Source organism: Limanda limanda, chromosome 7 (assembly GCF_963576545.1).
Source record: "Limanda limanda chromosome 7, fLimLim1.1, whole genome shotgun sequence".
NCBI lineage: Eukaryota > Metazoa > Chordata > Actinopteri > Pleuronectiformes > Pleuronectidae > Limanda > Limanda limanda.
Genome location: NC_083642.1, coordinates 22,115,350 through 22,140,431, shown reverse-complemented (window position 1 = coordinate 22,140,431; position 25,082 = coordinate 22,115,350). Strand labels below are relative to the sequence as shown.

Sequence of the window (25,082 nt, the reverse complement as noted above, 5' to 3'; positions counted from 1 at the left end):
TCAGGATTGAAAATCAAGCTTCAAAACCTATATGTTAGTTACAAATAATGTATCACTCATGTCCAATGAACAGAGAAAATCAGCTGAATTTAAACCTATTATTGTTCCATCACTTAAAAACATATCTCATATTCTAAAAGGCTGACCATTACACACACTGTATGAGGGGGGTGTATTGGATGTAAGATGATCAAACATAACATTAAATGTGACAAATATTAATTGACACATTGAATCATATGAATTGAAAACTACAGCAAGGCAGGGACTGAAGTGTAATAAAAAACTGCAGACAATTGTAACTTGCTAGATGTGATTACAATCGGCCTCACGTTAAACGTAATCGCTTTGAAACACATTTATACCACAGTGGGGCTTTTATTGTGAAAGCAGTTTTCGGAAGTCGCATGTTTTCTCTTCGGCTAACATCCATGTAGAACTCACTCCAAACAGCGAACCAGCTAGCCAGCTAGCCGAGGGAGGCAAGTAATTCTGCCTCTCGTAAAATTGGCTCGACAGTAAGTTGTTTCTCGGGCTATTGATGCAGAAATGCCGCTCGTGTTCTCGGCACATTTTCGCGGTTGACCGCTTGCCTCCGAAACGCAGCGTTGTGGAGAAACGGAGGAGTTATAAAATGACGAAATACACCGGCTGTACCAGCGAAGTGTAGCAGGCTAACGCTGCTAGCTGTTAGCTTCCAGAGAGCAGCCAGTGAAGCGGCTGGCTGGGGCAACCATTACTGTAGAGGCGGCTTCACCCCGCCGGCTGACGAGCTCCGGGGCTCGGTCCGTCGCAATAATAGGTAAGATGGCTCCTGCTGGACACCTTTTCTCGTGAAGTGGGTTTAAACCAGGTTCTCCTTGTTAACCAGCACTGATACAAGTCTCTGCTTCGTCTTGTCAATGTTGTAAAATTAGCAGTCGTCAGTACTGTCAGTGTGTTAAAGTTAGCAGGCTAGCTAGCTGCTATCTTCACTTTGATGTCAGATTCCCGGATAAGTGTCCAAACACTGCGCCTTTCTCACACCGTGTTGACAGGATACTTCAACGTGACACATTAACACTGTGATTAAAAGTGCAGAAGAGCCTTTCACGGCGTTTTGAAACTGTAAATATGGCTGACATTTTACTCTCGAAATAAGGGCACTGATCTGCTGAGCCCGTGGTGTTCTCGATGCTGATTGGCTCGGCTGTGGATCACTCAAAGTTCCCTGAGAGCGGATTGGATGTGCCCGCTGTGTTGTGGTTAGCCCCGAGAGAAGTTGTCAACAGTTAAATGAGATAAAGTCGAGAATAATCAAAGTCTTCATAACGGATCTGAAATAAAGTACACACAGTTTTTCTCATTTACTCGTGTGACAGTGAAGAGCTTGGCAGCTGACTCACTGGCATCATACGTAATAATGATATGTATAGTTATGACATTGAGAGTTGTGTAAAGGAATGTTTACGCTGCATGTGACTGCCCTGCCTAAGAACACTGGACAGTACACTACAATGCAAGGCATTTTACTTAGACTTAGCATATTTGTCATTTTGGCTTTGGTTGTTACAGTAATGGCAGTAAAATGTAATATAATGATCACATGAAAAGTTGATATGTCGAAACCGCAGAGATTAAATACAGATAGGGATTCGTGTTTGATGATTTCCTTTAGTCTTGCTTTAGTTCAAAAGAATACCAATCCATGTATGTTCAGCTTCAACTGTCACATCAGAGGTCTGGTTAGATATTGCTGTCTGCTTAAGGTTCATTCAATGCTATTTTAGAAAGTTTATAAGTGGAAATAATGGCATAATAATATTTCCATATTCTCTTGTTGCATCATCAAATGATTAATATTGTGTGGTATACATCTTGTGGTGCCTAATATTTACAGTCGTTTTTTCTATTTAACCAACAGAAGGGAAATTGTAATCAGTGGCCAATGAGGAAGCCACGTCGAAAAGCCCAGGTGGCGGCAGCAGGGGATGGAGATGTCAAGAAGTCCAATGGAACAGTTGGTGGGCGTGGCCGGGGCCGTGGCGCCGCCCGACAGCGATCTCCGTCCCCTTACAGCCTCAAAGCGTCTCCAAGCCGAGAAACTCTGACCTACGCCCAGTCCCAGAAGGTGGTGGAGGTGGAACTGGATGGCAGGCTTCACCGGATTTCTATTCATGACCCCCTGGAGGTCATCACTGAAGATGAGATGATGGCTCAGGACATTAGTGAGTGTAACAGCAACAAGGAGAACAGTGAGCAGTCATCCCCCCCCGCCAGCAGTGCCCAAACAGTCCGCAAAGCAATAACACCCCGAGGTCGCAGAAAAGACTCCAAAGGCCCCTCTATCAAATCACCACCTCCTTCTAAGAACCACTGCTCTAATTCCCATCCGCAGACAACTGAAAAGCAACACACAACAAACCATCACCACACAACGCTCCCCGAGCCTACGTTTCGTGTGCTAGAAACCTTCACACCCGTCGAGGCAGCTCCTCTGCCCGCGGCATATTACCGTTACATGGAGCGCTCAGCTGAGGAGCAGGAGGCTGAGGCAGAATATGATATGGACGAGGAGGACACTGCCTGGCTGGAGATGGTCAATGCTGGTCGGACCTCAGAGAGTTACTCGGCTGTCTCACAAGACACCTTTGAGCTGCTGGTGGACCGGATGGAGGAGGAAGCTTACCGGGACGCCCGCAGCCGGGCCCCCTCTCAGAGTACTGTTGACGATGATGCCTTCTGCTGCGTATGCCTAGATGACGAGTGCCTCAACAGCAACGTCATCCTCTTCTGTGACTCCTGCAACCTGGCTGTGCACCAGGAGTGTTATGGAGTTCCCTATATCCCAGAGGGCCAGTGGCTGTGCCGCTGCTGCCTCCAGTCCCCTCAGAGACCTGTTGACTGTATTCTTTGTCCGAACCGCGGTGGAGCCTTCAAGCAAACGAGTGATGGCCGCTGGGCGCATGTGGTCTGTGCCATCTGGATCCCTGAAGTCTGTTTTGCCAACACAGTGTTTCTGGAGCCAGTGGAAGGGGTCAGTAACATTCCCCCAGCACGCTGGAAATTGACCTGCTACCTGTGCAAGCAGAAGGGCCGTGGTGCATCTATTCAGTGCCACAAGGCCAACTGCTACACGGCATTTCACGTCACATGTGCTCAGCGCGCCGGCCTGTTTATGAAGATAGATCCTGTGCGAGAGACGAATGTCAACGGGACCATGTTCTCCGTTAAGAAGACGGCATTCTGTGAGGCGCATTCACCTCCAGGTCAAGAAACTGCATCAGATGAGGAGGGTGAAGGCAGAGTGGTGGGCAGCAGAGGGAGGGCGAGTAGAGGACGGAGTGCCTACACAGCGGGTCCAGCAACACCAAAAAAGGGCCGAAAGGCTGATGATGATGTGAAATCGGACAAAAAGAAAGGGAAGAAGAGCCCAGACTCAACAGCTCAACAACCTGCTTCACCACAAGTTACAGTGCATCAGATACCCACAAGCAGGTTAGATGCTCTTATTTTGAAGAAGCTAAAAGGTTGTGATTCTGTTGCTCATGAAAATTCAACTGCCACCTTTTTTTTCTTTTTTGAAAAACAATTTACACATTTATTGTTTTTATCACGTCAGTAATATTCACAGATCAATAAACCTTTATCCATCACTTTTACAGGTTGAACATCATTTGCAAAGGCATCATCTTCCAGAGGAAAAGCCAGTTCATGCAAAGGCTGCACAGCTACTGGTTACTGAAGCGTCAGGCGAGAAACGATGTGCCGCTGGTCCGACGTTTGCACTCTAACATCCCAACCCAGAGGACTATTGAACAGGTCAGGGAAGGAAAAGGAATGGTGGTGATGGTGTGCTGTGTGTTGCTTTTTTGTGCTATTGTTCTGTGTATGTGCGTGGTAATTGTCTCACCAAGCTATTACTAAAAATCATTGATTTGCTTTCGCTACACATCTGGTACCGTGTACGTATAGTGGATTTCTAAAGAAATATGTTGTACTTTGTAGCCTCCAGTGAATGAGAAGGTTTCTGCAGCAAGAGAAGCACTGAGATATTGGCAGAAGCTTCGGCATGACCTTGAAAAGGCCCGGCTGCTGGTGGAGCTCATCCGCAAGAGGGAGAAACTCAAACGAGAACAGGTAACAAACAAATACGAGTGTCAAATGCTCACAGGAATTTTAACCTAACTGGGTGTCCTATTCAGGCTAATCCATTTTACGTCTCTGAATGCACAAAGGCTCTCACTTTCCTTAGCTCTTCTTCTACTTCAAGATCTTGGAGGCTTAACCAGGATGAAAACACACTAATAGCTTTGTAAATCCATCAGGATTGACAGTTGTCCCTATGATCTACAGGACAACCAGTGGTCTGTGGATGTTGATATCTGACCAGATGAGGACTGAAAAATGATATTCTGGTTATCCATGGACATCTTTGTAGACTGATTACGATATTAGTGTGTTCTCAGGTTCTCTGCATATTATTAGTTAGTAAAAATCACACAGCCCCTCATAAAATAGAACTTAGTGTTCTTTCACCTCATTTGAACCTTCTAACTAGTCTGAAATCTTAATGGATTCACTTGTGTTGACATCACACGTGTATCATGTAACAATCACAGGTCAAAGTTCACCAGGAGGCTTTGGAGATGCAGCTGACCCCAATGTTGATGCTGCTCCGCTCCACTATGGACCAACTGCAGGAGAAGGACACAGCACAGATCTTTTCAGAGCCAGTAGACATCAAGGAGGTGAGACATGTGACTGTTCATATAGAGATGATTGGAAGAACCTGCAGATTTATTCAAATATTTATTTCAATGATATGCACATTGTTATTAAATTGAAAAACACCGGATTGTTCCAGATAGTGTAAGCACTCTTCAGGATTATGTTCTTACCAGCAGTTTCAAGTATTAAAATTTTGTTTCAGTGAAGCCGATGACTCACACACAGAACAAACTAATTTTCACTGTAATCTGGATTTCACATGTTCCCTGTCTGCACAGCCCTGCAACATGTTTATAATATTATTTACAAGAAATTGTTATGTTACAGACCAAATTACAATATCACAAATTTGCATTTATTATTTCTATTCTTGTTGTTAACATTTGGAGCTTTGTCTTGTCCACAGGTCCCGGATTATCTGGAGTTCATCAGCCAGCCCATAGACTTTTCCGCTATGCGCTTGAAGCTGGACGGTCACGTCTACCGCTCAGTGGCTGACCTGGAGGCTGACTTCAACCTTATGGTGTCCAACTGCCTCCTCTACAATTCCAAGGAGACAGTCTTCCACCGGGCAGCGCTGCGTCTTCGAGATTTAGGAGGGGCTATACTGCGCCATGCACAACGACAAGCCACCAACACCGGCCTGGACCTGGACACAGGCATGCACCTCCCACAGTCGCCACAGAAAAGAGACTTTTACAGCTGCACCTGGGACGATGGTAAGACACAGTGCTGGGGCTCTAAAGGAAAATATTTGTTCCTTCAACCTTCTCTCCCTCTATACTGCTTATCCTTTTTAGGGGTGACTTTTTAAGAATGTGTTTGAATTTTGACAATTTTGTTTTAGTTTGACTCGTATTTATTTGGCAGCTGAGGTGGTGTAGTTGGTGGTTCGATCTCGGTCCCCTCCGGTCCACATAAAGGGTCCTTGGGCAAGATACTGAATCCCAAATTGCTCCTGATGACTGTATTGACAGTGTGATAGAAAGAAGGGCTGTCTATAGGAACACTGAATGAATGTATGGGTGAATGCGAATTGTACAGTAAAGGGCTTTGACTAATCAAAAAACACTGAAAACGTGCCAAATAAATAAAGTCCATTTACCTTTTAATTTGAAGATGGGTTGCTGCTCAATCCCCCTTGTGATGTATGTGTGGGCTTTGTTGAAGGAAGCTACAGTAGACTGTTGAAAGTGAAGATGGCTGTGCAATCCTTATGGATCTCATTTGCAAGTACATTGCATGTCAGATAACAAAAGCTTCAGTTTAAAAAATTCTAATTTGTCCTACTATGTGAAACATGCATATTAACGTTGTGTTTGGCTAACTCCTTTCTGTTGTGTCCAGTTGACAGTGTGCTGGATCCGGACAACCGGCTCCACATGTCAGTGGAGGAGCAGCTGAAGGAGCTGCTGGAGAAGCTGGACTTCGTCACCTCCATGCGATGCAGCGGCGCCCGAACTCGTCGCATGCGCCTTCTTCGCCGCGAGATCAACAACATCCGCTACAGGCAGGGCCAGCACCCCCGCCACAGGCTTCACAACGGATATCTGAAAGAAGAAGAGGACGACGAGGATGACGAGGAGGAGGAAGACGATGACAAAGAGACCAAGGCAGATAACGGCATTTCGTCTTCGGACAAAGGTGGGCGATGAAAAGCACTGACGCTCCTAGACTATGAAAATGCCAATGCATGTACCTTTATTTAAAAACCACTTTTTTAACGATGAGACCAGTTGTGAACATGAGCTAATGAAACATTGTCCTCAGGTTATTGAGCCAGGGTCCCCCCCACGCACCAACCCCAACCACCCCACTGTCTCCAGTCTAGTAAGTAGGGGCCCACAGAGTCTCTCTAGCCATGGCTGCCTCACAACTCCTCTCTCCCAGTGCACTCTATGTCTGCACCTCTTCAGTACATCACTCATGGACTCACCACTCTCCATTGGCCACGTACTGTCATGCCATACCATCCCACTCACTGCAGGGCAGTCCAGTCAAACCGATTCCTGCCACTGTAGTGGGGGCAACAGAACACCTGGGATCTGTGTCAGTTCAGTCATAGAATGCTGCCATGTTACCATGTTGCTGGTTCACAGTTGTGAGAGCAAAGTTATTTATTCACTCGTCTTGACAAGGTCGTCCATGTCTGCAGAATGGTTCAACTCCGTTTGGACTGTGGTTAGACTGTAAGAATGAAATGTCAATCATTTTCCAGTGTGACTACTACACCACCACATCACACTACATACTCAGTGGGCATTCATTTCAAATCAATGGTAAATCAAACCGATTTTCATTTTTCCCCTCTCATCTTCCAGAAGACCTCAAATCCACTTCGCCACCAACACTGGAACCTACAGGGCCGGCCCCTCCTCCACGACGGGGGGACGCACAACTGGAGCCTCCCACCCTGCGGCCAATCACAGGGGAGCCGCTGTCGCCCAGCTGGCCCTGCAAGCGCTTAAAGATGGACAGTGACCTCTCAGACAGCGCCACAGGGAACATTAATTGCACTAAAACACAGGAACGGCAAGCTCTGTCACCACCTGTTTTGCACAGTGAACGGCCGGTGGTGACCAATGGTCTGCCAGAGCCCGGCGCCCCCCCGCGGCCCACCACCGGGGGAGTGGGACGACGAACCTCTGTGTTGTTCAAGAAGGCAAAAAATGGAGCAAAGCTTTTCAGAGACAGAGAAAATTCCCTGCTGAATGGAAAGGGGCTGCAGGACGACAAGGCCATCAACAGCCCCACAACACCCCCCTCTGCAGCCAGCACCCCATGCTCCACTCCTCTCTCTACTCCTTCCAAAACACCACAGAAGAGCCCAGGACCCCCCAGCCTGAATGAACCGTGGACCCCTAGGCAAGACGTGTGCACAGATAGTGAGCTAGAGAGAACACCAAATCATACACTGGAAAGTGGTGAGTCATTTCACATGTATACTAACATATATACTAAATGTCATACGAAATGATTTGAAGGAATATAAAGGTTGGAGTGGAGTTACAGATGTTGTGATTTCGTCATCCCATTCTTTAAAAACAAAAGATCAGTCAAAACTACAGATCTAAATGTATTGTTACTTGGTGGAATGGTGGGGTATGAGCCAAGGAAGAAACCATTAACATTGGGAAATAGGTTGGTTTTTCTATCACTGATTTAACCTAGAAAATAATTCATGGATCTTAGGGGTGGGAATTGGCAAAAATGTGACGATTCAATAGTATCTTGATTCTTAACATATTGCGATATAGCAAGTATTGCGATTCGATTCTGCGATATATTGCGATTCATGTCCCCCATATTATTCAAAGGCATTACAAAAAATTAGGAAAATAAGAGTGCTCAACTTTTAAATGTCACATTTAATTCTGTGAACAACATTGTCTTCTACACATTAACTGAAGTGCAAAAACTAAGAAAGGGTAGTTCAAAAACTTTGTCCTTGAACATTCAGGACACAGGACCTTTGTAATTCTTTTCTGAATAGGAGACCTCTCACATGAGCGCTGAGCTCCCAGCACATAACTTACAATTATTTAAATACAATACAGTAACATAAAGCAGACATAATAGAGTAACATAAACCTGAGAATAATCATATAAATAAGAGTAACTTAGAGCTTCAATCAAATTGAGAAAAATTAACAAAAATGTGTACTACTAGAGTCCAGTCCAGTTGGCTGCAAGGTCATGACCCAAAATGTTAAATAAATTTGGGAATATTGGCATTTTTGTTCAGAAAAAGGAGTTGGTCAACATGGTCAGATGTTAAAGTGCTCCTCTGGGCCGTTACTATATCTCCTGCAGTGGAGAACATCCTTTCAGCAGACACACTACACACATCTTTTAAACTCTGAAACTCTCCTCGTCATGCTTTGCCAGCCAGGGGCTGTTACATATATAATTAAATATTGCAAAAATTGTAAATAAAGTATTTTTAAAAAATATATAAAATTGCAATACTTTGTGCTACAGTATCGATATAATCGCACGCGCAAAATATCGCGATACTGAACAGAATCGATTTTTTTCCCCCACCATTGGTAAATGTTTGCAACTGAGATCTATGAGTGTGTGAAATTTGGTGCAGTTTGATTGAATTTTCTGCTTTATCAGGTTAGTAAGATAACACTGATTCCATATTCTAAACATTTCAAACTATTTTATTTTAGCTTTCATATATTCTTTTTGGTTAAATGAGGAAATGGCTTATGAGCTTGTTTCTTCCTATTTCAATCTCTAAATCAAACAATGCCTCAGCTACCCTCTACTCTTATTATCTAAGATGAATGGGTGCTGTACTCCTTTGCACAGAATATGGTCCTAGCACTGCCTTGATTTGCTGTTTTTTCGTTGTGACTGAGCTAAGACTAAATGTAGAAAATCCCTTTCTTAGCTCTTTTACATATTTTCTCTCTAGTCTTGCTCTGGGTCTTGTCATTCCAGCAGGAACTGTTCTGAGATTTATGTCATTTGATTTCAGGACTCACCAACGGCTTCAACAAGCACAAAGACGCCGGCTCTGACTCTGAGTACAGCCCCTGCCCTGTCCTCCAAAAAGAAATGTAAGACTTGGTGTCTCAGTGGTCGTCGCTTGTCTGCCTTTAGTCATGATGCACAATACACTGACCAAACCACGTGCTGTCTTACAGCAGCTCGCCGCCCAAACGAAGCCTCGGGAAACCAGCTCTTTCCAAAGTTCCCTACTGGGAGATACTCAATGGAGACTCTGATTACACCGGTATGTCTCAGAAAATGTAATATAATGTTTTTTTTCCCTTCAGCATAAACAGCAATCTGATTATCTATAGGAACATTATATTTGTATATTTGTTGGTCACATGAATGCTCCCTCTTTCTGAGCATTAAACCAGTCAGCATGTGAGTCATTACCTGTCCGTGCAGATAAAGAAGCTCTCTGCATTCAGCCGATCAATTTTTCCTGGAAGTTGAGGACGCAAACCGATGGTTTTAAGATTCTACTGATGTCTTGCAGGGAACGTCAGCCTAAAAACCGAGGAAGCAGCAGAGCTGGAGCCTCTAGATCTGGTTTGGGCAAAGTGTCGTGGATACCCCTCCTATCCTGCTCTGGTAACCCCCTATTTCATCTAACACTTGGGCTGTCAACAGGTGGTGGAGCTTTGAAATAGGCAGCTTTCACAAAACCATTTTTTAAGAACTACTAATGATAAGATTTCCTGAGATTATATTACAACTGTATGAGAGTACAAAGCTAAGAGCAAACCTTAAAGGGCCCATATTATGAAAATTCCACTTTTGTAGTGCTTCTACACGTTAATTTGGGTATCTGGCATGTCTACCGTCTCAAAAACTCTGGGAAAAAACAACTCCCTTGATTTGTTGTGGTTCCTCTATGTCAGAAACAATACGCTAAAGTGCGTCGAATGGGATTACGACCGTTGTGTACGTCATTTTCCAACCATGCCCATGTAGGGAGTCTCACTACATGGACTTGGACCACCATCGCCATCATCACCACCGGAGCTAGCGTTAGCTCGCGAGCCAAAGGGTGCTGTTTTAAATTATCCTTGTGGTATTTTGACCAAAATATGTTACAGTCATTTCATTAAGACCCCAAGGAACCATATCAACTGTGGAAAAATGGGCATACAATGGGTCCTTTAAGTCCCTCTTTGACTGACTGTGTTTGTACCAGATCATTGACCCAGAGATGCCTGAGGAGGGCCTGCTGCACAATGGGGTCCCCATCCCCATCCCACCCAAAGACGTCCTACAGCTGGGGGAGCAGAGACAGGAGGAGGCCAACGAGAGGCTCTACCTGGTGCTTTTCTTTGACAACAAGCGAACATGGTGAGTTTCACACAGTGTGTTTTCACGACACTTCAGCTGCCTGAATTAAAACCAGCAGGCGATGAGTTAAATTAAACCCATCTAACCTCATCCCCTATGTGAGAGAGCTGCATGTGCAGATAGAGTTTGGGTTTGCAGGTGAACATCCATCCTATAGTTAATGTTACCAAAGTAAATCACTGGATCCGTAGTTTATTTTAAATCCTGAAATCAAATTTCAGGATTAAAACAAAAAAAGAAAGGGCGACTCTCTTAGTGACCATCAGCAGCACTAGCGTTAAAACATCTGTAAAGATTTTACTGTCTTCGGCAGACTGGATTCAGCATTAACTTGGTAGATACCACTTTTGCGCTCAGGACTATAAAGTTCCCTACAGCAAGGGTATTGTCCCCCACACATCCAATACCCAGCCTATCAGTTATTATTACTCAGCATCTCTGAAAACAATGTTGCAAAAGTCTTCCTAAACCCAGTCTGCATGTGTGTGTGGTTTTGCAGGCAGTGGCTCCCCCGTGAGAAGGTGACGCCCTTGGGTGTAGACGACACAGGGGACAAGCTGCGTATCATGGAGGGCCGCAAGGCCAGCATCCGCAAGTCTGTCCAGGTGGCGTATGACCGGGCTATGATCCACCAGAGCAGAGTCAGCCACAGCCAAGGCTTCGTGGCCTCCAACTTCCTGTAGAGGGCGACAGTGAGGCCCCCCCCCCCCACCATCAGCCACTATGCACCCATCGTCGGTCTTAAAGCAGCGGCTGGGGCGAGTCCCACTGCGGGTTGAATTTATATTCACACTGTGCTCTGAAGAAGTTGCCATGGCAGCACAGAATCCCGACTGTAGTAGATTACCAAACCACTAGTGTCAGACACGGAGTGGTTGTGTTTGCCTTGTGTTGAGGATGTGGAGCTCCAGATGATGATGATGATGGATGAAGTCACCTTCAGGTCCTAGGTATCTGAGTGGGTGGAGGTTTCTCTCTCTCCACCTCTGTGTGATGAGACTGTGTGTGTCTGGATCAAATGTAAAAGAAGTTCCCTCTATTTTGTTAAATGCTACTGCCAAGGAATCAAATTGTCAGAAAAGAGATTTGACATATTTATATGAACCACAGAAGACAAATGAATGGATCACTGCCATCTTTTATACAATAGCTTTTTACATTTTAAACTTTTACAAAGACACTTGTATATTATAAAGGCACACTTTGTGTACATATGTATGTGTTTTATCAAAACTCAATTTTAATTTAAACGTTGCCGTTTTTAAAATTGCGTATTTCAATCAACCCACGAGGGGCAAAGTGAGGCTGTGTATATTTGTGGAGATAAAATAATTCCTGACTTGCTGCAGTGTACTTAGGTTGTTTGATGTAATGTGGTTTTGTTGTGTGTATGTGTGCGTGTCTGTGTGTGTCCGTGTGCGTGCGTGTGTGTATATTGAGAGCATACAACAAAATGAACTGTTCTTTATATTTGAATTCTCTTTTTTAATACAGAGAGAAATAATTTATTTATGGAAGACAGAACTATAGAAATAAAGCTATATTGGTTAAAAGTTGAGAATTAAATTTTATTTAAAACAAATGGAGTGAGGTTTTAAAAAGTAAAACATACAGCAAACATTTGAACAGATTAAATCATGTTTGGTTGATGATTTGACTCAATCGCCATCATTCACTCACCACCCCCCAGAAATGTCTATTTATTGATGAGAGCCCCATTTTGTCAAATGGACAAATACACCTTTTATAAGCTTGTACTACCTGCATATTTTACCTGCTCACCAAATATTTTGTCTGAACCGGTATTTCCTCCTTTTGGAAACTAAATGCTGAATTAAAAACATTTTGTGATACTTTAACTGCAGTTTTGTGTTTTACTAGTTAAATGTCTGTAAAAATGCCATTTTAGTTTTGTTCTAACCACACTCAGCAAAGTGAGATGTACATGTCGGCTTAAAACAGTTGTAAAAAGACCTATAAACATTTCTTTGGTCAAAAAACTAGAGCAGTCCATAAATCCATTCAGTCCAGAGCTGTCTCCGTCAGGGTCCTGGCTGCTGTCTGGTCAGCAGGAGGTAATTGTGCCGGAGGGTGCGGAGCTCCGTCAGGCGGCCCAGCAGGCGGCCGAACCTCTGTGGTCCCCCTCGCGTGGCTCTGGCCTGGGCCCCACAAACCCTGTTCAGCAGGTCCAGGATCAGCTCCTGCATCTTCTCAACACAGCTGGTGATGTGCAGGGACGCCCGGTCTGTAGGACAGGGACACATGAGCGCTGACTCTTAGCGTTCATATCCTAACACTGATCTGACAAATCAAACTTGCCGAACAGCTACAGTCGTCTGTTTCCAGCTCTGATAAGATCTACAGGCACATTCTGAGTGAATCATTCAGGCTTGTATTTGACTATCTGGACCTGCTGAAGAGCTGCAGATAGGTTTATACTGATTATTTACACTCAAACAGAGAACTTCCATGTCCTGACTTGATTGGATTAGTTCAAACCAAACACATGTTTCCTGCCCTGACCTGAGCAGAGTAGAGCTGTGGCAGTGAGCAGGCTGTACTCGGCCTCAGTCACCCGCAGAGTTCTCATGCTGTGGAAGAAGGTGAGCACCGGGCCGAAGAGATCCTCGCCGCTTCCTGTTCGCACAAACAAATGAGAATGGCCAATGTTTATTTTCATTTGTCTGACAGCATAGAAATTACTGAACGGATTTGAACAAAACTAGGTGGAGGGATGGGGTGTGGAGCAGGAGGGGCTTGTTAAAGTTTAGGGTCTAAAAACATGGATCCAGGAATTGCAAATTCTTTTCTAAGGGAGTGTATTTCTGAACTTACCTGAATCGACCGGCGTCCTGCTCTGGAGGTTTTCTGTCGATTCTACATTTCTCAGCCAGTTGTGTGTTGATGTACTGAAAACCTGCAGGGCTGATAATAAAAAGAAAGAAAAATGTACTCGCTGACTCAACATTAAGTCATAAATGTTGATTTTCTGAAATGCCATGTGTCATATTTTTTCTGATTTTGTCTCCTGCTGGTGTACTCACCTGGACTGGAGCTTGTTGGGTTGTTGGAGAACTGCTGAGCTGAGAGCAGAAACATGACCTCCAGTGAGGAGACAGACAACAGAGAGCTTTGGTCGGAGAAATCCAGGAGCTCAAAACCTGGACCAAAAACAACATAGCTTTACTGTTTCTGATAGAACATAATGTTAGCATCACACGCTACACACAATGGTTATGACAGCAGGTGGCACTGCATTCAAATATACTGCCTTTCTGTGTCCTTATCGTTTAAGTGTCTAATTTTAATTATATTGAAAAACAATTTTCCATCTGTCAGTTTGAAATTATAAAAAAGCCCTTTTTTTTAATGTGTAATGTAATTCTATTTGGATTAAGTAATTTTTATGTCCTCCATACATGCACTGTGATGTTTCCATTAGTAAATTACTGAGCTTTAAAGAAATTCTGACTTGAGTTTGAAATGAATCTACATCTGCATAATCAAGAACAATAAGGTAGGAAGACAGTTTTATGGGACAAAATCATACTTTGTTAGTTTGGTCTTTTCATGGGATCAATTTACAATAAAAAATAAAGAGTATGGTCAGTCCTCTCTTTTGTTTTCAATATTTGGGAAGAAAATGAAAGTTCTAAAATGTTGAAATAGCTTAAGTTGGTATAACCGTCCTAAAAAAAACAAAAAAAGCATTTTTAAAGGTCAATGGTTAAGTCACCAGGGCTATATTTCACAAGTGCTCTTTATTTTTATGAAGCTCTCAGGTCCTTTCATCTCTTTTATCTTCTTTAAATATTAGAATCTCACTCTTATTAGGCTATTAAACAGAATATAATAGAATTCGAGGGTCAGATATTTCTGTCTGTCCTACCTGGTACTGTCCTGGCGAACTGCAGCAGTCTGTCCAGGTGTGGTGACACGACATGAGACAGACCCTCCACTTCTTCTGTATAAGGCCACTCGAACAACTGAGCACATACACACAAGAAATCATGAGGACAACATGAAAGCTGTTGATTTGGGAGCTTTAGTTCCCACACTGTGACCTACCCGGCTGTGGCTGCTGCCCTGAGCTCTGTACAGGCGATGGGCCTCCACCATCCGGTCCACTATGTACTTCTGTTCTTGAGTTAAACTGGTGGACAGAGTCTGATGGAAGTTAACACAACATGAGATTAAACCAGTGTCTCTAATCTGATATCACTTGTCTATGGTAAATCTGAGAGGTTGGAAGATTTGAGATGGCAGATCATTGCTGTCATGTCCAGTGACACCGGCCTCGGGGAGAAGAGGTTACTCTTGTTTTGTTGAATCGTCATGCAGGCTGACAATCGCTAACTTATATCAACCATCCAATGAAGTCTTATACAGCTCAATAACTTATATAGAAATCGCTTTAACGCACACTGGAGGAGCCGGGGATCGAATCTTGACCCTCTCTACCTCCTGAGTCACACGTATGTGCCCTCAACCATTGAGCTAATCAACCACATGATCACCAGCAACAACCATTCAACAAACAACCAAACCAAGGTTATCAGCGATTCTGCCTTTAAAGGGTCAGTGTGTGGCATTTAGTGACATCTAGTGGTGAAGTTGCATGGTGCAGCTGAATACCCCTCACCCCCCCCCCCCCCCTCCCCTTCCAAACATGAAAGAACCTGTGGTAAACTTCAGTTGTGATAAAAACTCAAAAAGTTTTAAGTATATCCAGTTTGGGATGCTGTAAAAAACATGGTGGCCTCCGTAGAGAGGACCCACTCCTGACCTAAATATAAAGTATTTAAATAAAGGATTATTTAATATAAGATTTCTTCAAATAAATCCCTTTCACCTAAATCGTACACACTGGGCCTTTAATGTTAAAGCCATGGTACATTCATTTAATTCTGTATTAGGGATTTGTGGGCAAATACTGTTTATATTCAATTTGCTAGATCGGCTTAAAGAAGCATTTATTAACAGATTTTTGAAAGTTAACCACCTTCATAATAATGTTTAGATTTAAAGGCCACGTCAACGTCCTTCAAACCAATATTCAATGACTTCATGACTAACAATGCTAAATGCTACTGTAATCATGCTAACAGTGACATTGCTAGCATGCTGCTATTTAGCTGCCAAAGATTACATTATAAATCTTAGTTTAAGCTTTTAAAATGCTAAAATGAGTTAACCTAGACTTATTCATAAAGAAAAGCTAAGGCTGATGGGAATGTGTTTTAAATTATGCCTCTAGTTGTTGAGATATCTCAGTCAACAAATGACCAACAGCGCCACCTCCTGGACCACCATGTCAGGACCATGGCTACATCCTCTCATACAAGCAAACAGTCACAGACAGCGGTTCCTGCTGCACCTGTCCAGGTAGTCTGCTGGTGGAGCTGACCCTCCTGCTGTCTGTCAGCTCCTCCTCCTCCTGTCCTCGGCCTTTACCTCCTTTCCTCAGTCGCTTGGACTGACACTGCACCTCGGTCAGAAGGCCTGGGGAGAGAGATATGCAAATCATTCAAATACATTTTGTTTCAGGAGATTCTTTGCCAATCTTTTGCTTCCATCACGTTAAGTTAAACCGTTAATTTGATGTAGCTCAACAAGTGATAATAATAACAAAGTGTATTTCTATAGTGTCTTATAAAGCCAGAGTTACAAGGTGTTAAGAGCAAATATAGAAAATCATAGAAAAGCCAGATCATACTCAGCAATGCGATTAAACAAACCCGGTAAAAGAACAACAATAAAACAGAAAAATAAAATGATAATAATAATAATAATAATAATGTGTTTAAATAATATAAAAATTACAAGAAAAAAAAATCTAAAGTATATACAGATATTTTTTTAACTAGTTTTTAAACTGACAATGATTCTGCTGATCTGATGTTGAGTGTGTTTCACAGCATAGGAGTTAAAACCACAAAAGCATCTGATTCTTACACTCAGCCAGCATTCCCACAGCACGGCATTTCCTCAGCCGGCAGTCTTGACACTTCCTCCTCATGTACATGTCCATCTCACAGGCCCCCCCACTCTTACAGTGATACACAGCCTTTTTAGTGACACTACGCCTGAAGAAACCTGCGACAAAAAAGGACAGAGGGACCCGTTAAGGATGAAACAAAGAGTAAATTACTCTGAAGGCAAAGACGGTGAGGTGAGGAATACCTTTGCATCCCTCACAGGTGAGGGCGTTGTAGTGATACCCCGATGCTTTATCTCCACACACCACACACAGCTCGTCCTGACCTCTGCTCTTCCCCAACGACCCCGGCCGCGACCTCCGCCCCAGAGGCAGCCCGACTGCTCCGATCCCCTGAAGCAGACCCCCACAGTAGGACTCGGGGCTGGGGTCACAGGGGACCTCCAGGCAGTGGGAGCTGTAGTGGTACGGGGGGTGGCAGAGCTGCGAGGACGAAGAGGAGGACGGCGAGGAGGTGGAGGAGGGCGGCGAGCCGTAGAGGGAGAAGGGCAGGTTGGCAGAGGCGTACTGTTGTTGGTTGTAAGGGAGCAGCTGGAGTTCAGGGTCCTGCAGGGGGTAGCCCAGAGGGTCAGCCAGCATGTCTGAGATGGAAATGGATAGAGCAACTCTGAGTTAATCTGTCGCTGAAAATAAAATGAACATCTGTGTGAGTCACGTTTGCTAAAAACTGCAGTTTCAAGAAATTTTTGTTTTAAAATATGAAGCAGGATATGTGTGGGAACAACTGCACTTGGAGCTGAGACACACAAACTGGTAGGTAAGTAAAAAATTACAGACTATTATGCTGTTGGTTTAAAGAAATAAAGTCATCCTTTAAGATTGATATAACACCATATCGTGTTAGGTAATATTAGACCCCGCCCCCTTGAAGAGAGCAAAGTGGACCTGCTGGAGGTGAAGAAGAAACACTGCCAGAATGATTTAGTAGACTATTGCATATAGGCTACACCCAACAAGTATTCTACATTTTAACAGTTTATTCAAAAATCAAGTACTTTTTTTTTTTTAATGGGGTACTTTTACTTTCACTCTCGTACATTTCTGTTTATTCATTTGTACATAAACTTCAGTCAAATGTTCGAGTACTTCCTCCACCACTGTGAACAAGTGCATAACTGTCATCTTAGAAGTTGAGGTATAGGAAGTATCCCTAGTAGTGAATCCAGTCATTATCTGAGCCACAGGAAGAAATATAACAATGGAGGGAGACATTGGCAGAAATGTGAATTCATATTTCATGTTAAAGAGCATGACGGGAATGTGGTGTGACTTGACTCGTGTGACTTTGGTGCCTTTCATAACTCTTGGGGGATACAATAAAAAGCCAATAGCAGAGTGAGACCTTGTGAACTGGTCCAGAAACAGGATGCAGCTGAGAGCTCCCACTGCCATTAAAAAAAAAAATTTAATATTTTTTCCTGGGCTCGTCATTGGGTCTGTACTGGTCGTTAAGTGTTGTTACAGCATTAAAACATCTGAGTCCTGTCTCTGTTGAGAAAACATGTTTGACCACTGGCAGCTTTCTAATGCACAGCTGGACCAGCATTTTTGGGACTGATGTGGGATCTGTTGTGTGAAAGGAGAGTCCCCCCCCCCCCCATTGTCTTTTTAAAGGGTAAAACTGTTTATAACATGAAGATGAGGGCTGATAGTAATACTATATCTGTTATTATCTGCGAAAAAAGGATGTTACTGTATTTTACAAGGTTGAAGAATTCCTTTAAAGCTAGGGTTGGTAATCCTAGAAAAGCTTCACTTTGAAAAAATCCACCGATCCCACCACCTCCCATCGGCGCTCTTGTCAAAGCCACGCCTCCAGAACACATGAACAGGTGACTCGCTCGCTAACTTGTGACTATCTGTCATGAAAGTCTCTCTGGGATTGTTGGCTATCAGGTTGTGAAGAGGATTTCTCAACAAATGAAAAATCTTACCAACTTTACTTTTAAGCTCAACTTGCTTGTGTGATTTGATAATTTATCAGGGGACACATGACTTTGAGTCAGGATTAAAAAACACTGAATCCTACTCTTCCCATGATGAAGCTCAACACCAGTTTTAGCTCAAATCTTCCCATCTAATAAGGTCCCAGGTACTTGAGCCTCTACACCCGTTGTTCAGAAAACTGCTTTCTGTTAGAAAGTCACAAAGCCGGGTGGAGATGATCCTAAGGACCACTGATGGATTACTTAATGCTGCTACTGTACAAAAGTGCAGAAGCCAACAGATCCAAGGGCTCAAGGTCAAGTCACATCAACTCCAAATAATAGTTTTCCCTCCATGAAGCATCCTCTCTCTCTCTCTCGTCCCCTTCAAGATTTGCCTGTATTTCACCATCAGCAGTGGTTTCAGTGGATGATGTCAAGTGAGGCTCCGCACCTTAACAGCTACCTTTTATATAAGGTATATATATATATATATATATAAACGGTGGAGAAATGGTTGAAATGTTCTCCGCTGTGACTTTCGGGTAAAAAGAATCTTTACACCAATGCTGAAGTGACCTTTAAAGTGTCTGTGCACGCCACTGTCACGATGAATCAGTCACTAATGACTGTTACAGTTAATACTCATCAAAAACAGATACATTTGGTTCCAGAGAGCAGAGCATTAGAGGATTGTGATTATGGACAAATTGATGTGGATTGACACCTCTGCTCTCATCCAGAAAATAATCCTGGAAACGTGTTTAAATGTCACTCATTAACCTTTCTGTTGTCTCCTCTCTTTGGTTTTCTCTCCAGATGTTTCCCGTCTTCACCAGACTGTGACAGTGATTATTTCGTGGAAGGAGGAGGAGGAGGCGGGGGGGGGGGGGGGGGTCCTTGCTTCCTCGGCGTGTGACAGAGCTGTGGTTCTTACTGTTTGTAAACCATTCGAACGCTGTCTAAACACTCCTCAGCCTCCCTTCCATCCCACGCACGCAAGGAAGCCAAACAACACCCGCAAACTACCCCCCATAGCCGCCCCCCCACGCCTCACCCCACTCCTAAAGGCCAAGAGGGGAGACAACAGGGGGGGGATTTGTTGATGATGTACATCAGCATCCTCCCATCTATGAATGTTGCGAGCCGGCTCAAGAACTATTTTCTTCATGACATGAAGTTCTCAAAGGTGGGAAGAAAAACTTATGGCAATCATATTTACTCCAAGCGGTTTAAAGAGGTCTGTTTACCAGATTTATTACAGATTCATGTATCTAACACACCCATAGCATACGCAGTTCTATTGCCCAAGTAACCCAGGTAAAAACTGTCACCAGTTTAATCGTGTCTGCTGTGGATTTAGAAAGAGATGTTTGTTTTTTAATGTTTTAGATGGGATGCGTTGAAGTTGAGAGCTCTATGACAGAAATGTAAAAAAGTTAACAAGCTCCGAGCTGCTGCTTTGTATTTTCTGTTAATTTGTTGTATTGGAATAGAGTTAGAAACTAGAATAAGGATTTCATTAGAATATCTGGAATAACGTGGACAGATTCAAACGAGGCTAAGTGAAGTAAGTGAGAAAAAACTGTTATTTTAATTTGGGTGAACGAGCCCTTTATCATAGTAGTAAACATAAACAAGAAATATCATCATGCCAGTGAAATCAATGAAGTTACACAGAATCATTTGAAGTCACTCACCACTGATCTATGCAAGAGCTACATCCTGAATACCCTGTCTTTCATTGAATTTAAATATAACTTGCTGTTAACATTGTTATCACAACACTCCAGTAAAGACAGAGCATCATTCATTCTCATGTCAGTCACTAATGTGTCTGTAACTGACATCACAGCAGAAAAGTGAGAACAGAAGGATGAGGAATATTAAAAAGAGAGAGAGAAGTGTCACTCACCGTAGTACTGGAGCTGCTCGCTGGAGCAGTAACCATCCGAGTTGGAGAGAAACCCCCCCGCTGAAAAGCTCATCTCCAACTCTGTCCACTCTCTCATCTGGACACAAGATCCTCTCTTCAGCTACTAATACTGGATCTATCTCTTAACACACACACAGACACACACAGACACACACACACACACAGACAATTACTCACACACATTCACACAGATATGAAGGATCTGGGACGTGCAGAGACATTCCTTAATCCCCCAGATGCGTGCAGGTCTCTTAGCTCAGTCTGATATCCCAGCCTATTTTTAAAAAAGCAGAGAGGAAAGAGTGCAGCTGAGGTTCTTGGTTAGTGGTGGACGATGCGCTGGAGGAGGTCTCAACCGTCCCCCCAGGGGGTGGAGGGGGGGGCAAAAGGGAAAGCAGGGACACCCAGGAAGGACAGGGATGGGACTGTGGTCCAAACAGCTGGACCTGGCAGGGACTTCACAGGTCATGAAGACAATGAGGATGGATGGAGTGTGTGTGTGTGTGTGTGTGTGTGTGTGTGTGTGTGTGTGTGTGTGTGTGTGTGTGTGTGTGTGTGTGTGTGTGTGGGCAAAAGACACATTTTCTCCATTTAATCTGACGAGTTGTATCATAAAAAAATCTTATCATGAAGTAAATTGAAATCATTTTTATGAGCATTTTATTCATTACATGCTGCTTTTAAAGTTTTTTTTTCTTTCTGGCATGTTCAGTCCAGTTTAACAAACTGTATGACTCCTAATGAGCTATTTTCTATAAGTGTGTGTGTGTGTGTCCGTTTGCCCACCAAGCCTTGGGAGTGTGTTTACTCTGCCTTTTGTTTACCACTGGTCTGTTTGTGCTGCAGTTAATATTGGACATTAGATTTAAGCGGCCCGGGGACCTCGGACTCCCCCACAGACGGTGAACCAGGCCGAGCAAAGAGCGAGAGGAGTCGAGGCTCCGAGGATTGACCTCAACACCCGTGCATCTCTGAGCGGGGTCGTCCGACATGCAGCATGCTCGCTGAGGATTAACTGCGTCCTCCCACCCGCACGCCATCGCTTTCACTGGCTCATTATGGGAACCAGTGCTGACCCGTGGATAGCAAAGTCACGGTCACTGAAGCTGTAGCCTTAACTGAGTGATAGCAATCGATCGTGATGACAAATAAAACAGGAATTTAGTTGCTAGCTGCACTGTGTGTGTGTGTGTGTGTGCGTGTGTGTGTGTGTGTGTGTGTGCGTGTATGTGTGTTTTAGATAATGTCCAAAAGGTAAAATGGTACAAGTGTGGGCACAGTTCACAATGACAAATCATTATAGAAGAGGAAGAAGCAGAAACCAAAGATGGTATCTCAACTTAAAACGACAAATTTGCAAAAGAAAAACACACACACACACACATATGTATACAACACCCTTAAGTTGAATGAACAGCACAGTATCATCTGCGTAGAGCATGATTGCATCACAGACAAATGCTGCTATAATATGATTGTTTTGTGAAGAATGGCAGGAATCCACTGAAGTCTGCTGTTGTTTCTCAGTTAGGTCTCGTAACCCGTCAACACACATGTGGCAAAACGAGCCGTCGGCCGCTCCCCCGACTCTCTCTGACCCCCCCGAGGAATGGAAGGAGAGCAGAGAGCAGGCAGCAGCACTGAGAGTGACACTAAGCGATGGGGACAATATCTGAGAGCATGCAGATGTCACCATGGATCTTCTGGAGGTGTCACACTGTTGGAGGGCTCGCTTCGGGGGGGATGAGTGTCAAAAAAGAACGATGGGGAGGTTTTTGAGCACGTTCACATAAAACCAGTGGTGGGAAGTAACAAAGTAGAAATACTTTGTTACTGTACTTAAGTAGATTTTTCACAAATCTGTACTTTACTTGAGTATTTATTTTCCTGACGACTTTTAACTTTTACTCGCTACATTTGAGCACAAATATCTGTACTTTCTACTTCTTACATTCTCAAAACTGGCTCGTTACTTGAGCAGCGGAGGTTGGCGCAACGTGCACCTTTACGCACGGCGCACCTCTCTCTCGCTCTCTCGCTCCTGCAGGAGCTCGGTTCAGGCTTTATTATTAGGGCCCGAGCACTGACAGGCACTGACAGGCACTGACAGATGTGAGGCCCTTTTGAAATTGTAAGGATTATTATTCAGGCAAATTAATTGGCTTTTTGAGAGCTTTTATTAGGTGACTTTACATGATTTTTTGAAGGTATTCCTTTTTCGATTCACATTCGTTTTCCCTTTCCTGCTTCGTGTCGACATCTGCACATAAATACATAACTCGAAGCAGCAAGTGGTTAACTTTTCTTAAAGAAAATATTGGAAGTAGTTGGTTTAACTGTTGGCAAATAGACTATCATTGGTTAGCCGAGTCTATTAATTCTTACACGTCCACGTAAACAAAACGTGGACGTTGAGATGGAAAAACAAACAACACAACAAATTATATAAGCCAACGCAAAAACATTTTCAGCCAACACAACCAAAAACAAACACTGTGTCATCGACTACTGCATATTCACGCACACAATTCAGTTTTTTTTAATGGACCTCGCCAAATGGAACCCTGGGTAATCAGGCCCAGTTATCCACTCACTATAATGCCAATATAATTTTTGCAAAGATATTATATATCTATATATTGCCAATTCCAATCCTTAGTCGCCCTTTGTGCTGACTCAACACAACTTAGAAGCTGTTGAGACTTTATATATGTATTGTACAAACTGGCTAATGTGTACAACTTCAAGCAGGGTTGTGTCTTCACTTTGTTGTCCCTACAGGCAAGATACCCCACAGGTGTATTGTCACCCTGCTGGAAACAACTGCAAACACAAACGCAGGCCCATTCAGTGAAGATAGTCTAATGATAAATAAACAGGCTTACATGTAGATGCATGGACAAGCTGGCGGGCATATATACAGGCAGGTAAACGTCCAGGCAGTTACAAAATACAGCTAATAGACACAAAAGGTTAATTTGGTCTATTAGTGGCAGGTCTATTAGTGTTCTTAGGTAGAATCAAGAGGCACTTGTTTATTCTGTTGTGTTGATTCTTTGTTGTCTCTAGAAGTCACTTTCAAGTAAGATATCTGTACTTTTACTCAAGTATGGCTTTCAAGTACTTTATACACCACTGCATAAAACATGGTTACTTCAACTGGACTCTGGTTCCCTGGATCAGTTTTCTTTGCACCAAGACGCTTGATGATATGTGCTTTGAAAAGAGAAGCTGAGGTGAACACTGGCAAAACAGTCACATCTGGCGGCTCCGCTCAACACAAACCTCAACAAACCAAACTTAAACACACAACTAAGTCAACTTCTCCTGTGTGTTTCAGACCCAAAAAAGCCAAACTGGTGGCATGTTCAAGCTCTTGGACTCATTAGTCCTGAATCACTCACAGAACAAAGCCTGGAGATAAATTCAGCACATCATAAATCCCTTCAGGACGCCATCTCCGTGTGGCCAGCTCCTCTCTGTTATCAGGGAGCTGCTGGCTGCTAGCTGCAGCTCGATAATGGCCCGCACTGTTTACTGATCCTCGCAGGAAACTGACGCTCACATTAAAGTGGCCTCGGGATTTTGTGAGTAAAGTCCACAGTTCATTTCTGAGCATATGCGAATGAGTGCAGTCACGGGTATCTGGCTATCATGAGAAGGAATGTCCAGTGTTAGTTATGTCCACTTAAAGAATTTGTTCTGTCGGGGTTATTGAGAAATTGGAATTTCAAATTACATTGTTTGGCCATTTTCTTCTCTGTTTGTTTTATATCTATCTATATATATAGATAGATATATACATGTAGGTTATGTGTGATAAATTATAATTTATGAATTCCAGAGAAAAAACATTACTGGATTGCAAGGCAGGATGTAAAAGGTCTCATTCATAATAGTTATTGTAACCTTAATTAGCTGGTGTGAATTGCATTTAAAATAAGCTCTTTAAGTGGTATATAAGTATTATAAGGTGGATATCACTATTTTCCATTTTTTATTGTTTGACAGATTTTATTGTTGCAGTTGTCTGTCTGATTGTTTTCTCTCTGTATGTCGATATCAAATACAAAAGTACAAATAAATAAAAGTACAATTTGCCCTTTATCAGTTTGTCTTTAGGTTCTAACAGCTAAATTGCAATGTGAGTTAAGTGTTGAGGATCCACACCAACATTCTGAGACAGAAAAATGACAAAAGGTTACATTAAACATCCCTTTTTTGTTTAAAAACGTCTCTTGGTTTGATCAATTCCTCCCATTTGAACATCGGTTCAGAGTTCATCTGTATCAAGATCTCTGAGTCAGCATCACTTAGCAACACCTTCAGCTGTGTTAAGTGAGGAGCAGAGGCTGTGGACTCACCGCTGACGAGCTGCAGAGCGTCTGGACGTCTTCTCACTGTCCAACTCTCACTTTTTGTAACATTGACTGCAGACCAGCCTCCATTCTCTCTCTCTCTCACACACACACACACATACACACACACAGACACACACACACAAAGTAAACAGAACCTTTCAAATGAGACAGTGGCTCCTCATGTGTGTTTAGTGGGGCGTGCAGCACTGAGACCAAAGATCTTATCCTTTTCCTGTAAATGTTCACGTGTTCTCGAGCAGGACAAAAATGTTTCAGTGAGAAAAAAAGAGATCATTCATGGACATTTTATGGGA

General features: G+C 43.3%; 2 protein-coding genes across 5 annotated transcripts; one reads left to right on the top strand and one right to left on the bottom strand.

Moving 5' to 3' along the window:
• The first annotated feature begins 470 nt into the window (after nucleotides 1–470).
• brpf3b (bromodomain and PHD finger containing, 3b) lies at nucleotides 471–12,407 on the top strand. 2 transcript variants are annotated; one of them, XM_061075079.1, is made up of 13 exons: nucleotides 471–802; nucleotides 1,904–3,477; nucleotides 3,645–3,801; nucleotides 3,988–4,119; nucleotides 4,602–4,730; nucleotides 5,117–5,429; nucleotides 6,058–6,354; nucleotides 7,035–7,634; nucleotides 9,200–9,281; nucleotides 9,369–9,457; nucleotides 9,713–9,807; nucleotides 10,394–10,548; nucleotides 11,048–12,407. In XM_061075079.1, exons 2-13 carry the CDS (start codon nucleotides 1,928–1,930, stop codon nucleotides 11,229–11,231), a joined length of 3,783 nt encoding a protein of 1,260 aa, XP_060931062.1. In that variant the 5' UTR covers nucleotides 471–802; nucleotides 1,904–1,927; the 3' UTR covers nucleotides 11,232–12,407. The 2 variants fall into 2 exon arrangements, with proteins under 2 accessions (XP_060931062.1, XP_060931061.1); XM_061075078.1 differs by having other exon boundaries at nucleotides 7,032–7,634.
• Nucleotides 12,096–24,882, bottom strand: nr1h5 (nuclear receptor subfamily 1, group H, member 5). Of its 3 annotated transcripts, none has more exons than XM_061075081.1 (11): nucleotides 24,772–24,882; nucleotides 20,387–20,528; nucleotides 16,732–17,127; nucleotides 16,504–16,644; nucleotides 15,926–16,050; nucleotides 14,617–14,715; nucleotides 14,438–14,534; nucleotides 13,593–13,709; nucleotides 13,384–13,473; nucleotides 13,072–13,185; nucleotides 12,096–12,793 (listed from the first exon to the last, which is right to left on the bottom strand). In XM_061075081.1, the coding sequence occupies exons 2-11, from the start codon at nucleotides 20,481–20,483 to the stop codon at nucleotides 12,591–12,593; spliced, it is 1,479 nt and encodes a 492-aa protein (XP_060931064.1). In that variant the 5' UTR covers nucleotides 20,484–20,528; nucleotides 24,772–24,882; the 3' UTR covers nucleotides 12,096–12,590. The 3 variants fall into 3 exon arrangements, with proteins under 3 accessions (XP_060931064.1, XP_060931065.1, XP_060931063.1); XM_061075082.1 differs by having other exon boundaries at nucleotides 20,387–20,522; XM_061075080.1 differs by lacking the exon at nucleotides 24,772–24,882 and having other exon boundaries at nucleotides 20,387–20,911.
• Between the last annotated feature and the right edge of the window lie 200 nt (nucleotides 24,883–25,082).

Bases quoted from the DNA above. Each gene is read 5' to 3' on its own strand.
- brpf3b (XM_061075078.1), top strand. From the start codon at position 1,928: ATGAGGAAGCCACGTCGAAAAGCCCAGGTGGCGGCAGCAGGGGATGGA. The intron at 4,731-5,116 runs GTGAGACATGTG...TCTTGTCCACAG, and splicing joins AGCCAGTAGACATCAAGGAG to GTCCCGGATTATCTGGAGTT. The intron at 9,282-9,368 runs GTAAGACTTGGT...GCTGTCTTACAG, and splicing joins CCTGTCCTCCAAAAAGAAAT to CAGCTCGCCGCCCAAACGAA.
- nr1h5 (XM_061075081.1), bottom strand. From the start codon at position 20,483: ATGAGAGAGTGGACAGAGTTGGAGATGAGCTTTTCAGCGGGGGGGTTT. The intron at 14,716-15,925 runs GTGCAGCAGGAA...AACTTCCATCAG, and splicing joins CCAGCAGACTACCTGGACAG to ACTCTGTCCACCAGTTTAAC. The intron at 14,535-14,616 runs GTAGGTCACAGT...GTATGTGCTCAG, and splicing joins AGGGCAGCAGCCACAGCCGG to TTGTTCGAGTGGCCTTATAC.